General features: G+C 42.7%; 2 protein-coding genes across 3 annotated transcripts; one reads left to right on the plus strand and one right to left on the minus strand.

The window, feature by feature from the left end:
- Nucleotides 1–174: 174 nt before the first annotated feature.
- LOC138635642 (macrosialin-like) lies at nt 175–8,816 on the minus strand. Of its 2 annotated transcripts, XM_069723230.1 has the most exons (7): nt 8,696–8,816; nt 7,115–7,300; nt 6,723–6,892; nt 6,247–6,366; nt 4,061–4,130; nt 3,390–3,566; nt 175–2,643 (listed from the first exon to the last, which is right to left on the minus strand). In XM_069723230.1, exons 1-7 carry the CDS (start codon nt 8,742–8,744, stop codon nt 2,504–2,506), a joined length of 912 nt encoding a protein of 303 aa, XP_069579331.1. In that variant the 5' UTR covers nt 8,745–8,816; the 3' UTR covers nt 175–2,503. The 2 variants fall into 2 exon arrangements, with proteins under 2 accessions (XP_069579331.1, XP_069579330.1); XM_069723229.1 differs by having other exon boundaries at nt 6,723–7,300.
- A 2,380-nt stretch (nt 8,817–11,196) lies between these two features.
- ing2 (inhibitor of growth family, member 2) lies at nt 11,197–15,017 on the plus strand. Its single transcript, XM_069723254.1, has 2 exons — nt 11,197–11,442; nt 13,581–15,017. The coding sequence occupies exons 1-2, from the start codon at nt 11,298–11,300 to the stop codon at nt 14,279–14,281; spliced, it is 846 nt and encodes a 281-aa protein (XP_069579355.1). The 5' UTR covers nt 11,197–11,297; the 3' UTR covers nt 14,282–15,017.
- The last annotated feature ends 21 nt before the right edge of the window (nt 15,018–15,038 follow it).

Raw genomic sequence — 15,038 nt, forward strand, 5'->3', positions numbered from 1 at the left:
ATCATCTTGCTTATTTGGTGTCAGATCTGAATCGTGTATAAGAACATATTCCAGTTTGGTTCTTTCTCCCGACCTGCTGATCGGTGGTCGTAGACGTCTTCTCTCTCAGGAATGGATCCAGTTTACAGAATCTCAGACGGTCTGAATCTTAAAGAAGCAGCAGATCAACACACCTTTACAAATATATCCATCTTTATTGGCACAGGAACCCGTGACGTGCTTCACACACTGAATAACTTTACAACAACAGTAAGGTCACGTGTTAATGTCACAGCGTCACCCGATGGACGACACGTGGAAGTGCAGCTGTGAGCAGCCGGTCGACGAGTCTGCTGGCACCACAGTGACTGCCAGAGATTTGAACACACTGATCAATGACATCACACGCAGGCTCCGCCCACCACGTCACCTTTTACTTTAGAAACACAAGCACAGCGAGCATTAATAAAAGTCCCCCTTGGTTCTGCGCCCTTTAACATTTTTGGGGTCAGTGCACACAAATAATAACACAAGACATTTCCCGTCTAACCTCTCGTCCAACCAGGCAGATACTTCTGATTTGATTTGTCCCAGTTTGGAGAGATCAGATTCTGAGATTTCTGCTTCCACCTCAAAACAATAGAAGTGAATGGAGTTGAGTCTGTGATGGCGTTTGAAAAAAATCTTTTTTCATGAACATTGTGGCAGTTTCTCCAATAATGTACAGACAGTCCTGACAACGGGAACTGTTGTACTGAAGAAACAGTGTGAGAACTACATGCTGTCACCAGGACTCGATGCAATGCTTTGAAAAACACAGATGAAATTCAAACCACTACTGTTCTAGTAAAGTGGCAGTAGAAGTTACCCGAGCACAGAAAACGCGTGTCACCTGCATGAAAGGAAGAAAATATGTCTGTTTATATTTTGGGTGAACTGAGCCTTTAACATAAAACTCAACATGAATTCCTTTTTAATTAAATTGATTTTACCGCAGTGCTCAAATGTGCATTTCTCACATTTCCGACAGACACCTGAACGCAGCGTACACTTCAGGGGTCAAAGTTCTCTCTCGATCCTACAAACAGCATTTGAGAAAAATGTATTTATTCATTAATGATGGATTCAACGTGATGAATGTAAAACCAATTAAACATCTAATCAGGATCAGACGAGATTCATTACTGACCAGCGTGGACGCTGCGTCCCTTCATTTGTATGAACACACAACATCAGCGATATAGAGTTTGAGAAACACAAATGTAATCAGTAATGATGGCAATCAGTGCAATTAACCAGGCAGGAAGAATCTCTCACAAACACTGCGTAGTTTCCCTTTGAGCAGACGAACAATTCAAACAATGTTGAGTAGAATCACCTGAACAGTTCGTGATTAAATCTTGGTAACTTTCTCTAAAAAAATTAAATCCAGAACACATAAGATCTGATTATTAAAAACCAACAACCGAAACATTTCAACACCTGAATGCTAAAAACAACGTAGCAACATTTAAATGAACTTTATCATGTGTTTGTTGAGTTAAACTGTTTATAATCCAGACAGATGAGATAATAAAATATGTGACTTTTACTCCATAATTCCAGAGACCAGTGAGAGTATGATGTGGTGTTACAATGATAAAAAGAGGCAAAAAAAAAGTTAATATAAAATCACAGACATATTCTATTGGTAAAGAACAATTTTTTTTTTTAAATGAACTGATTCTATTGACACATTTAGATCAGTTTTTATCTGTGAAGATGTCAGTTTGTAGAGATTTTAGTGTTTCCACCTCGATGTGAAAACAACTCGAAGGTCAAACTCTTGTAACTTTGTGTAACTCTGACAGATTCATGTTGGCGACTGACACTAAATTAAAAACACTATTACTCTATGTCGGCGTTTTAAAACCCGTCTGTATGGAGTCCAGAGTTTGCCACTATACTGTCTTCAGTTTCATTTTCAAATGAAAGTAATTTTTTACATTACATTTAAATGATGCCTTCTTCAATTAAAAGTAAAAAATTATTTGATAATTACAAATTCTATTTCTTGGTTGTTAATTTAAATAATAAATTAATCACAAATCGTTTAAATGAAATTACAAATGAACTGTAACTGTTTTCTCAGCTCTGATTGGCTGGACTCCCGTCGACACACAACAGTTGGCCAATCAGCAGCCAGTCTGCTGCGCTGCGGGTCGGACTTGAAAGTGTCGTATAAGAGTCCTTAAAGTTTGTTTTAATATATCTTTCATGTGCCAATTGAACATCTTTTTAAATTCATCTGTTTATTTATTGATAACTCTGAAGCACTTTAAGGTGGCAGACTCCGGCGTCCGTCCACAGGAAGCTCCGGATAAAACACGGTTACAACCGAACATCAGGTAAACAAGACACGAAGGGACAGAAACATAACAGCTGTGGCTTTAGTGGAAGTGCCCTTTACCCACAAAAAAAAGATCACAGTCTCACTGAGTGAGCGACCTCTGATGACCTCTGATCGACCTCTGACCTACCCCGCTCACAGAGTCTGGTAGCCGTTGGTCCTCCTCCTGCGGCCCAGCAGGTAGGCCAACACGACCACGACCACGAGCACGAGCAGCGTCACTCCCACCGCGATGGCGACGCGGTAATCCGGCTGGTCAGCGGGACAATTGTCAGCTGGAAAACACACACACACACACACACACACACACACACACACACACACACACACACACACACACACACACACACACACACACACACACACACACATTAACTCCCTCATTCACAACAACATGTGAAAGCATGAAACAGGAGCCTCATTTTAAAGATTCATTCATCCTTACGAATGTTTCTTCACTATTATTTATGGAGGTCTGAGGCTGCCAATATTAAAATGTATTAATTTAATCAGAACTACATTTAAAGTTCACCAAATCACAGCAACTGCTTCAACAGCTGACAGATTAGTGAGTGAACGTACACATTATGCCTGCACATGTGCAACTCTTAATATAAACTGAATATAAAAACAGTTCGAGGCTGAACCGTGTAAACTTTTTGTCTTTTTCCTACGGTGGTCGTGAGAAGCTGCTGCTGCACTCAGACTGTAGTTCAACCTTCGGCCTCTGACCTGCAGGTGGTTGTGTTGCGTAACAGTCGACGCACCTGTTGGAGGTCGTTGTGGACTCTAAAGATAATAATGATATGGATGACCTGTCCTGAAGCAGCACTATTAAACCACACAGACTGAAACAAAGTCAGACATTTCTTTAAAAATACTGTACCTTATATATACGCTACAAGGGTTTTGACCTGTGCAGGTTCTTTGTCCTTTGCAGTAGGAGATGTTGTCAATGCATTTAATCTGCAGTATTGATAAGAAGCTCTCATGATTCATTTTTCTTCACGATGAAACTTACGAAAGCCGAAGTTGTTGCTCTTGGTCAGATTGAAGGCCTGCATCCGGTCCTGACTGACGTCCAGGTACAGTCCGTTCCCCATGTATATGGATTCCCCTGTGCAGGAGTAAGAGTGTCCCACCTTCGCCCTGAACAGATGCAGCGAATCGTTTTTCGCGTTGTACGGCTTGTTGCTACCTGCAACGACAACAAATTAAAGCTCGAGTCCGGTTAGGATGAAGACAAACAGCGTCAATCAGCTGTGGAACCAAACTGGTTGGACGACATCGCACTGAAAGTAGGTTGGTTGTTACCGGTATCAGAGACTCCAAAGTTCTACACAGCTTGTGTCTGTACATAGTTAAACACACACACACACACACACACACACACACACACACACACACACACACACACACACACACACACACACACACACACACAGAGACACACACACACACACACACACACACAGACACACACACACACACACACACACACACACACACACACACACACACACACACACACACAGAGAGACACACACACACACACACACACACACACAGACACACACACGGAAGTTGTTGGCTCTTAAAATGCATTTTGTCCTTTTTGATATTTGCCTGCGTTGCGCAACCTGACCTGCAGCCTAAATATCTCACGCTGGATAAAACGGCAGGCTGACTTACCTCTTGTGCTTAAAGGGTAGGATAAGTCGAAGGACACGGCATCGACGTAGACGCTGTTATCAGCAACGCTCTGAAGAAATGGAAGAAAACAGGACATCTTATTGCCGTGTTCCTTTAAGGATCAAACTGAGATCTCTTCACGGCAGATAAACACGTTTTTTCAGCACATTTGATGCTAAAAATTAGAGGTTGAAGTTTGTGGTAAAAGAAAACAGCTCATGTGGCCACTTCAACCAAATATCATTGTTTTATTAATAACCCTTATACATTATTTCACCATCTTGCTTTTAGTCAAGCTACATAAAACAAATACATTATTGCTAGCTATTAGGTCACAATATATTTATTTTTTTCCAAAATGTATTCCATTTATGAAGTGCAAGACCACTTTGAAAGTATATAAATACCATAAACTGCAAGTTGAAGCATGATATATTCTGCCATCTGTTGATGTATTTGTATGAGTTGCTGTTCTTTGTGTAAATAACCACAAAAGTTAGGTTAGGTAGTTACTTTATTAATCCCCGAGGGGACATTTTTTCGCTACAGCAGCATACAGAAGCAATAAGATAATACTTATCTTTATACTTAATACTAAAAAGTCACGAGTTGAATCTGAAGAAACGTATAATGTGTAACTATTGATAGTAGTAGCAATGCTTGAGGGTACGGTATGTACTGCTAGCACTCCGCGGGCTACGTAAAAAGAGTGCTGCCACTCATCGCTGCCATTTGTCCCAGTGGCCACTCACAGTATTGCAATGATAAAAATCCCTCGCAGCCCAAAAAGGTTTTTTTTCAAAGACCGCAAACATCTCAAGCTGCAAAAAAGGCCAAACTTTACTCTTTGTATCACGAACCTCATTACGAAAGTAAACTGTGTGAGCTCTCTAAGGTCCACCTGCAGCAGGGAGGCTCATGAAACCAGGTGTGCAACTTTAATTCAAGTTATTCGGCGCCCTTTAAAGTATCCACTTCTTATTTAGCTATCGTTTACTAGCTGAACAAAGAAAGTGGTCAGGTTAGTTGTTTGACATTTTCTAAGCCAGAATAAAGTTTGGAGGAACTTTCAATATCATTTGCGTGAAGCAGGGTTGGTTTCTGACAGCCTGTTTCAAGTTGATAAAAACACACATTAAATAAAACATTTATTGTTGAGCCTTAATAGTTATCGATTTTACAAAAGGTTTTTTTTTCCTTTGTAGTTCCTCTAATGTTTAAATTTTGAGTTTCAGTTTTATGTGTTTTTCATAACTTTCATAACTTGAACCTTAAAATGCAGTTAAGCATTTTCAGCAAAATAAAAGTGACACTAATCTGAAGTATGAAAACCAAATAAACCTGCTCAACCCGACTGTGCCATCATGTTACTAGATAAGGATGGTGAACTTTAATAATCGATGTTGTTTTCCATTAAACTGTTTTAGAGATCTCCAATGAACAAGTCCAAACCAACCCAACGTACTACACGCACAGCCACACTGGTAACACGTGATCTTTAAATACAACATCACAAAGCATATGAATTATAATCTCAGATACGGAGGAGAGACACCCGAGCAACATGCTTCACTTTCTCACAAAGGAAAATGAAAGTAACACTCAGTGAAACTTCGATTGAACAGCAGATAAACTCTGTTGTTGTTATTGACTCCTCGTTCACGAGCTGCAACACCACAGATGTCGGTTGGTAGTTTCAGGAAAGAACCAAGAGAGATTTCACAGAACACAATAGATCAATACAATCCATAAGAACCTTTTTCAACTATCTAGAAAACGTCTCATGTATTTTAATAGTTCAGTACGGTTGCTTTCCAATAGCAGGTTTTTGTAATAAATTATCGAAATATGGTAAACAAGCAAATGTAACAGATGAATAATCAAATCTCCTGTTTTGTTTTTGTATAAGTAAAGACCAAATGTAGAGAATATATATTTCCAATCCATCTGTCGTTTGTTAGTGTAAATATACGATAATATATTAATGTTGTGCTTCAACAAATCACTGAGAAAACCATCACATGAATCAAACAGCAGAGATGTAGTTTCCCAGTCACATGCGCTACTTCCCTTTTTTAACACTTCCTCACTGGTTACCGCTCATTATTTGTCATCAAAGACTAAGTGGGTTATTTAATGTCACAGTCATGAATTACAGGTTGACAATGAGTTATTGCAGTGAGTACCTTGTTGTAGAGGAAGGTGATGAAGCCCTCTTTGAAGACGAGGGTAAGGTTGGCCGTGGTTTCCTTACAACGTCCTTCGGTTTGGGTGTCCTTCGGTTGAACGATGAAGGTGCCATTGGCCTGAAAATTAATGAGAGAAATAAGGGCTGTGGATGTGTGAGGTACCATGGCGGTGTTCTTCATATAAGGTGTTTACAGAAAGCCATCCTGAAATAACCCAAAGATGACTCGCGTTTGAACTTTCACAGCCACCAAGTGAGAAAATCAAAGCTCACATTAAGAAACATTCTCAATTCCTGAAAATGGGACGCTGACAACTGAATTTGCAAAAGCGGAGTCAGAGGCTGATGCAGGATCCACGTTGGTAAAGTCCTGAAGCGGCTTACAAACTCCCTGAATGAAATTTCAGGACTAGAAGCTGCTCAGAAAATGAGCAAAACCTTTCAACAATGTTTGATGTGACTGATGAAATGTACCTTTGGTGTTTGTAGTCGGATCTTCAGCGCCATCTGAGCCATCAGGCAAACCACGGTTTTGTCTGCCATCAGAGTGTAGTTTCCTACGGTCACATTGGTGGAGGGAGTCGGTCCAGGGCGGGGTGGGGTCGTAGTTGTGGGAGTGGGTTTAGGCGTGGTGGTGGTTGTGGGTTTAGGCGTGGTGGGTTTAGGCGTGGTGGGTTTAGGCGTGGTGGTGTTGGTGGGTTTAGGCGTGGTGGGTTTAGGCGTGGTGGGTTTAGGCGTGGTGGGTTTAGGCGTGGTGGTGTTGGTGGGTTTAGGCGTGGTGGGTTTAGGCGTGGTGGTGTTGGTGGGGTTAGGCGTGGTGGGTTTAGGCGTGGTGGTGTTGGTGGGGTTAGGCGTGGTGGGTTTAGGCGTGGTGGTGGTGGTGGGGTTAGGCGTGGTGGTGGTGGTGGGGTTAGGCGTGGTGGTGGTGGTGGGGTTAGGCGTGGTGGTGGTGGTGGGTTCAGCCGTTGAGTTGGGTGTTTGGCTAAAGCTTTCTGCAGGGACCACAGTTGCAGGAGGTTTGGAATCCTTGGTCTTTTCAGCCAATGTCAGCGCTTCAGAAAGAAAGAAAGAAAGAAAGAAAGAAAGAAAGAAAGAAAGAAAGAAAGAAAGAAAGAAATATTCATACATGGAAACCATTTCCTAATTTAGTTGTCTCAACTTAAAGCTACATTGGTTGATTTTTGGACATTTTGGCATCGCTATGAACACATCAGACATATTATTGCCTTAAATAAATTTATTATGGCAAATCAGTTGTCCTGTAATTCCCTTTTTTACTGAGCAATCACATGATTCATTTGAGTTTGTGCCACCACATGAATTTAACCCAAAGTGACTCCTTTTAGCTTTGTTTTGGTCTCCACCAACTACAGAGAAAAGTACTCACCTCTTCAGCTAACTGTGATGGTGAGCTAGTAGTTTAGAATAAAAAGCTTCTCCACAAGAAACACCCAGAATGCAGCTCACCAAAACAAGGAGGCAAAACAGGCTAAAAAAGTTACTCCATAAGGCAGAGTTCGGTGATATCTATCTTTGGTTTGCCAGTACTGGTGAGCCCTTTCGCAATCCCCAAAATAACTTAATCCATTATAAAAACAATAGAGATGAATGTTTATTGACTAAAACTACTGATGTCTGAATTATTAAACAGCGAAACAAACAGGAAATTAAAAAAACGGATTTTCATGTTGACGTCAGCTGACAGCTTCATATTTCTCAAAGTGCCAAAGTGTTTTCATCTTATCAGCAGCTTCAGCAGTGGTTAGTGAGTCACAGTGCAACGTTCAAACAGAACAAGTGTCTGGCTTCAACAGATCAGTGGTCAAGGTGCAACTTTCATTTCAGTGGCAGCAACACATGGAGGTTAGAAGGAGCATAAAAGGGTGAATAGAAACTGTCCTCCAGTTCGGTGGTCACCTTTAAAACAACCACCAAAATACTCAACACACAAAACACATCCCTCTGAAAGGCCACGTCTTACACCCGTTTTAAAGTGCTTTTAAAATGTAAACTACCAAAAATGAACTTGACAAGTTGGTATAAAGTGTCCCTGCTGTGTCCAGCTCCAGCTGCAGATTCATCCTGTCTTTAAAAACCACTCAGCCCTCATCTGCCAGCAGACATGTGACTGTGACCTGTAAAACTGCGGACATTTCTGTTCCTTAAACAATCCAGGAAGTCACAACGACTTCTGGTGAAAACATCCTCTGCCTCGTTCACACAGAGCAAAACAACAGAACAGACTTCCTCACTAACTCAGGAAAACAAACACAAAGACGGCAAACAATTATTTCAAATATTTTAGTGACACAAATTCGCTTGTTTTAAGGCTGAATAATTATTCTGGAGCACTGATTCTGGCTTTTTACGAACAAACTGCTCAGAAACACCGACACAATATTTGCGCTTTTATTTTGGCACTTCGGGAGAAACAGAAATCTTCTTACCTGAAAGCGCGCAACAGGTAATAAAGATGAACGCAGCAGCTCTCTGCATGGTGGCGAGTAGTGACGGAGGGACGAGTCCACCGAGGAGACGAGCGAGGAGACGAGCGAGGAGTCCACCGAGGAGCTCAATGTGCAACACCGCTGCGGCTCCACGCATTAATATACTGCAGGTCAAGCTGCGCAGGCGCAACACGACCGGAAGTCAAACCGATGTGTTTTAAGAAATAAAAGCCTGCCGCGGTCTCCGGCACGGAGACCAGAAAGGCCAAGACATTTTAATATACATTTTTCCTTACATACAAAGTTATTTTTTTTTTCTGTATTTCATATTATTCTGTATGCTAATAAAATCAAGAGCCTCATGAATATGCTGTGTTTTGAACGGTGTTACTCATATTTGTTGTAAATAGGCTACAATTTGTCTTTATAATGTGAAATATAGCCCGAGATTACAAGGCACCCATCTCCTATTGTGTAACTTAAAAGCACATTTTTCTATTTGACAAATTCATTCATGTTATGAATTCAAATTGGGAATACATTAAGGTGTTTTAATGGTTTTCTTCGTGGATCAAAGGGTGTAAAACCCCTTACATGTGCTGAATAACAACTTACAATAATGTTGTAATTAAAATACAAACCTCACTTCCAATTTGTCTATATCTAAAAATAAATTAGGCAAATTATGTAATTCGTTTTTTTTTTTTTTTTTTTTTTTCTATTTAAGTAAGATTTTATTTAATAGGGAGTTTGAGGCAGCTGGATGAGTGGAGAGGATGAGAAGAGGCCAACATGACAGAAACAGTTTAAAAAAACCTAAAAACTAAACATGATCACAGGCTGGAGGAAGGTGTAACTGTAGGGATTTTATTTTGAAAGCAGCAACAGGAAGCGCTGATGCTGACTCGGCTAATTACCGACAGCCGCAGTGAGGAAATGAAACTCCACTGTGACAGCAGAGAAGGAAGCGACGGCCTAAAAGTGGCGTGAAAGGTCACGTGATCCTGCAGAAACGAAACGAAACGAAACTGGACTCAGAAATCTGTTCATGTCATTTAAAACTGACCAACAGAAACATTCAATCTGCTGGAGAAACTATTGTTTCTGCAGGAAACACAATAGTCATAATTGTTGTGGCAGTAATAGAAGTAGTGATTACATAGTTAAAGTAGTTTCAGTCTAGTAATGTTGTTGTGGTAGCAATAATATCACTTCTTAATAATATTACTTGTAATTATCCCAGTATTGTAGAAGGTGTTTGGAGTATTAACATAAAAGTACAGCAGTAGTCTCAGTGGACGCAGTAACTGTAGTAGAAGTTCTACCAGGAGCCTGTTGTTGGTTCTGGAAGTGAACAGCTACTAATACTGTAGTAAATGTAGAAAGTGACGCATGCAGACACGTTTTAAATCAGAAAGTCACAATGAACCAGAAAGATCAATCTTTTAAAATCACTTTATTGATTAACGTGTTTTAAGTGACTGGCTCTGCTGAAACTGTGAGCGTCAGTGGACAGAACACGGAGAATATGCATATATTAATAATTCCTCACTTCATGTGACACAGAAAGAGGAAATAAGAGCAGGTGGCCGACAGCGACGCTGTTTAATTGCGTGGTATCACCGCAGTCAGGCGTGTTTTCAGCTCAGCCTCGTGAGCTGGTGGATGACAGGTGCTTCAGAAATGCACTGAATGCACAAACACACCTGCTCGTCTGCTTCCTGTTCGCGATATCTTTTGTCTTATTGTGTCGTTTTTAGTTGGTTGAATATCAGAGCTAAGTGACCGAACTCATCTCTGTACAGCAAAAACTGCACTCTCTGAGTTTTGAAATCAAAAGCATGTGCAATTAGTATCTTTAAAAAGAAGAAGAAGCACTATGCAGTTGCATTGTGGGAAGTGTTGGACCCACGGCTCTAAAAGCTGCGTCATCTCTGTCCACTGCTTCCATCCTGACTCTCCTTTTATCAGCAGGTCTCTCCAACTCCTCCGGATGCTAAATTATAAAAAATACTCCTGAAATACACGGAGAAATGACTTTTCTCACTGTTTTACTTTGAGACCCAGTTTGTAGTCTTTAAAATAGACAAATGGCTGCTGTTGGGTTGTCCCTAGCAGTAGGTGCAAGTTCATCTTTTTCTATTGAAAGCATTTGTTAAAATATGCAGCCTGAACATGGCAGTGAAACAGGTTTATATTTTGGATTCTGCTGAAACACAAATATGTAATTTATATGGTGAAAAATGACAGAATGCGTTTTTAATCTCGCTGCTAATTTGCACCAGAATGAAACAAAAGGTCCGATTTGGCTTCAGCCTCAACCACCGCAGCTCCGTGTTCAATTTCCCGGGAAAACACAGCGCTAATGAGGCGGCGCTCTGCCAATCACGATGCTTCGGAGCCTCGTGGCCCCGCCTCCGATGACGACAAGTGAAAGGAAACTGTACACTACCATAAAAGGAAAATACTCCCGCATGCGCACTGACATGAGTTTTGTTTGAAGTGAACTGCCCTACAAGCTTCAAAGTAGCCAAGCATTTGATTTGAACAGTATATTTGTCCGGTTTCCTGCGTGTTGTTTGGCGTCCCGCCTGCAGCGGACATGATGTTGAGCCACCACGCAAACAGCGACAAGACGCAACAGCTGGTGAACTATGTGGAGGATTACCTGGAATGTGTGGAGTCGCTGCCTTTGGACATACAAAGAAATGTTTCCCTGCTTCGAGAAATTGATGCAAAGTATCAAGGTACCGTGTTCACATGTTTTTATCTCGAATCCCGACTGCGTGTACAGAATTAGAGAAACAGTGACGGTAGTCTGGCGTGCGGTGCTGAAATGGTGGAGCAGGCGCGAGCGGTCTGTTCCCATTTTGCAGAGCTCGGAGCTCCTTTTCTCTCCTACTTCGATCAGCACTCATGACTGTCTGAAATGTGTCTGAAAACACGGACGAGCAAGATGTTAAAGGAACGAGGCTGACATCTGTCTGAAAGCGCAGCCCGGATACGCTCCGTTCTGTTTGGTGTGCAACACCAGAGTCCATTGGGAAATGGTGTCATTTAAGGTTTCCTTCTGTGGACAAACGTACATGCACACTACAGCACGACACTAGAGCATTAATCAATAAGATGTGTCCAAAGACAAAATCGGCGTAGACATAATCCCAAAATTAGGACTATGTCATAATAAAATGTCAACTTTCCCAGTAGGTGCACACTGTCGTCCACCACGATGTTTTCGCTGACAATTATGAAGAGTCGACCTCTGAAAACAAGAAATAAACTTGGCCACTGATTTAAATCAAACTCTGCTTTGTGATTTGAATGAATGCTGAAGCCAAAACCGGAGAGTTTCGGTGTGAAGGAGGTGGATGGTTGTGTTTATTCATGTGGTGATCGTGGCTGACAGACCACAGTGGCTCTTGTTGTTCGTCGGTTCTTTTCGCTCATTGCTCCGTTATCAGTAACGGTGGTCCGGTGTCAGCACTGCGGCTACACGACAGAAAACAGTCCTCATTGTTGCTTCATGTGGACGCAGGCTGAGCAGCAGCAGCAGCAGCAGCAGCTCCTCTCCGAGCCTCCGTCGGAGTCCTCCGACACCGAAACACCACCTGCAGCGGTTCACACATCCAGGTTCTGCTTCACACTCCGTCTGCTCCGTCGACTGAGCTGCAGAGCCGGATAGCCCCTCTACTAGGTAACCCCCTGCCGTCATTTCCTGGAGGCAGGAATTCACTGCAGCCCAGCCACGCTCCTCCTCCTCCTCCTCCTCCTCCTCCCAGGATCCTCTGCTCCTAACGTGACCACCTCCTGCTTCACTTCAACAAAAGTTTGCGGTGTTTCCTGAAGACTTGCAAAAAGCTACAGCTGAAATGTAACCTGCTCTCTAAACAAAGCTTACACTGATTTTTCCTTTCATGTGTTGTCTCCGTCCCTCAAAGCGCTTCACATAAAAAAAGATAGAAAGCAACATAAACATTAGTTAAAATAACGTAGGACGTCAGACACCAAACGTCTTCCTACCGTCCTGCCAAATCCCAAAAAGGGTTCCAAGTTTCAGACAACTTGTGGTTTCTTAATTGTGCGTTCAGGCAGGGAATCGTTACCCAAACGTTCTCCAACAGGAACCAGAGATCACAAGAACACGACGAAAGAAAAATAGAACGGTTTTGTGTTGAAATGAGAAGCGTCACGTTGGGAGAACGTTAAAGGGTCCAGAACCTCCTCACAGCTGGTCTCACGGTTTGGGTTGTTTTGGCTCCATGTGGTCCAGGACGGCTCGTCATCATCGAAGGGAACGATGAATTGTGAATTTGACCGGTAAAGGAACATGTGAAAACACGTGTCGGTAAACATCGACCCAAAGCAGAAGAGTCCTTCTACCACAGAACGGTTGGAAGAAGGATAGAAGTCGTGTTTTGGAAAGTCAAAGTCCTGAATAGAAATGTTGAAGGATGAAGTTCAGAAGTGATCAACACAGCAGTTATTCCTGATCAAGGAGGTCACAGCACATCATGAAATGAACAAGAATCAGAATTTAACACTTCTTTCTTTATTGGTTTCCTCTTAACCAATTTTAGGACTTGTTTTGAAAGTTTCATGATATTTTAAGTCCTATTTATGCAGAAATAAAGACAATTCTTAGGAGTTCACAAACGTTGCAGCATCTGTGTTGTTTGAAGGAGGTCACATGACGCTCCAACAACCAACCAGTTCAGACATGAAGCTTCACCAACGGGTTTCATTTCTGGATGTTTTGACTGGGAGCTCCTTGTATCTCCGTATGATCTTTCATTAAAATGAATGGAATGAAAACAATATTAAAAATCCAGATTGAGAAATGTGTCCCGTGTGTGACGTGCACATTAACGTGTCCTGTCCTCTGCAGAGGTGCTGAAGGAGGTGGACGACGTGTTCGAGAAGTACAAAGGAGAGCAGGATGCGGCTCAGAGGAAGCGGCTGCAGGTGCAGCTGCAGCGAGCGCTCATCGTCAGCCAGGAGCTGGGCGACGAGAAGATCCACGTGGTGACGCAGATGACGGAGCTGGTGGAGAACCGCTCCCGGCAGATGGACTCTCACTCTCAGTGCCTGCAGGAGCCCGGCGAGGCCGAGCGGATCCCCGCCGAGCGGCGCTCCAGCGTCCAAGAGTCCCAAGCTCCCGAACGCGCCTCGACCCGCCGCCCGCGACGCCAACGCAACAGCGAGAGCCGCGACTCCAGCTACCCGTCGGCCAACGGCTCTCTGGTGGACGACCCCGTGGAGGAGCTGGCCCTCCCGCCGCCCCGGGAGAAGAAGTCCAAGTCCGCCAAGAAGAAGAAGCGCAAGTCCAAACAGGAGCGCGACGCCTCGCCGATCGACTTCGCCATCGACCCCAACGAGCCGACCTACTGCCTCTGTGAGCAGGTGTCTTACGGGGAGATGATTGGCTGCGACAACGAGCAGTGCCCCATCGAGTGGTTCCACTTCTCCTGCGTGGGCCTCACCTACAAGCCCAAGGGCAAATGGTTCTGCCCCAAATGCCGAGGGGACAGCGAAAAGACAATGGACAAGAGCCTGGACAAGAACAGAAAAGAGCGGCGGTCCAGGTAGTGACGCCCGCCGGGAGGACGTCTTCAGCCTGCCGGTTCGGACTCGGTCGTAGTGGATCCGAGTACTTATGATGTTGTAAGAGCACAATCGATTATTAATCAAGGACACGTTGTGATTGAACTGATCGTTCTGCTGCTGTCTGTAGAAGTCCAGCTGCTGCAAGGAGCCACGCAAAGTTGTTCTTTTTGTGAGACTTTTATTTTTTTATTTTGACATATGATAAAAAAAATGAAAGCATCTTTTGTTTTACTATCTCTTTTCACTCTGGACAAAGTCTAAATACAAATCAAGGTATTCCTGCTAGCGGTCATTTTTTTTCCACTTTGGGCCAAACAAGTTTTTTCTTAATTTCATCTTTTTTTCTTTAAATGTATTTAGTTTTTTGGCCGTATGTGATTTGTCATTTTTTTTAACTGAGGGGGCACAATGGGAGGGTTTCTAAATAAAATGTGATTTATCGATACAGAGCACACGCAGCCTCCTGATATCAGTCAAACATCTGCTGCTGCACACACCTGCCACCAGGGGGCGCAGAGGGGCGTGGCAGGTTAACGCGGGATTATTGGAACCGGTGTTTGGCCTGTAGATAATAACATGTTTACAAGAGACTGGATTTTAATTTAGGAGATAACTGTTGATGGGACACTGGAAGAGAATGTCATGTTTGTTTTCACTGGTTCATTATCACGATTGTGTAATTTTGTATTAAATATTCATTAAAACAAAAGTATATTCATTCAGTTACCATTCAATCCTT

Source organism: Brachyistius frenatus, unplaced genomic scaffold, assembly GCF_029030835.1.
Source record: "Brachyistius frenatus isolate BFR_SWC_R1_liver_20210118 unplaced genomic scaffold, ASM2903083v1 Contig_321, whole genome shotgun sequence".
Taxonomy (NCBI): Eukaryota; Metazoa; Chordata; class Actinopteri; family Embiotocidae; genus Brachyistius; species Brachyistius frenatus.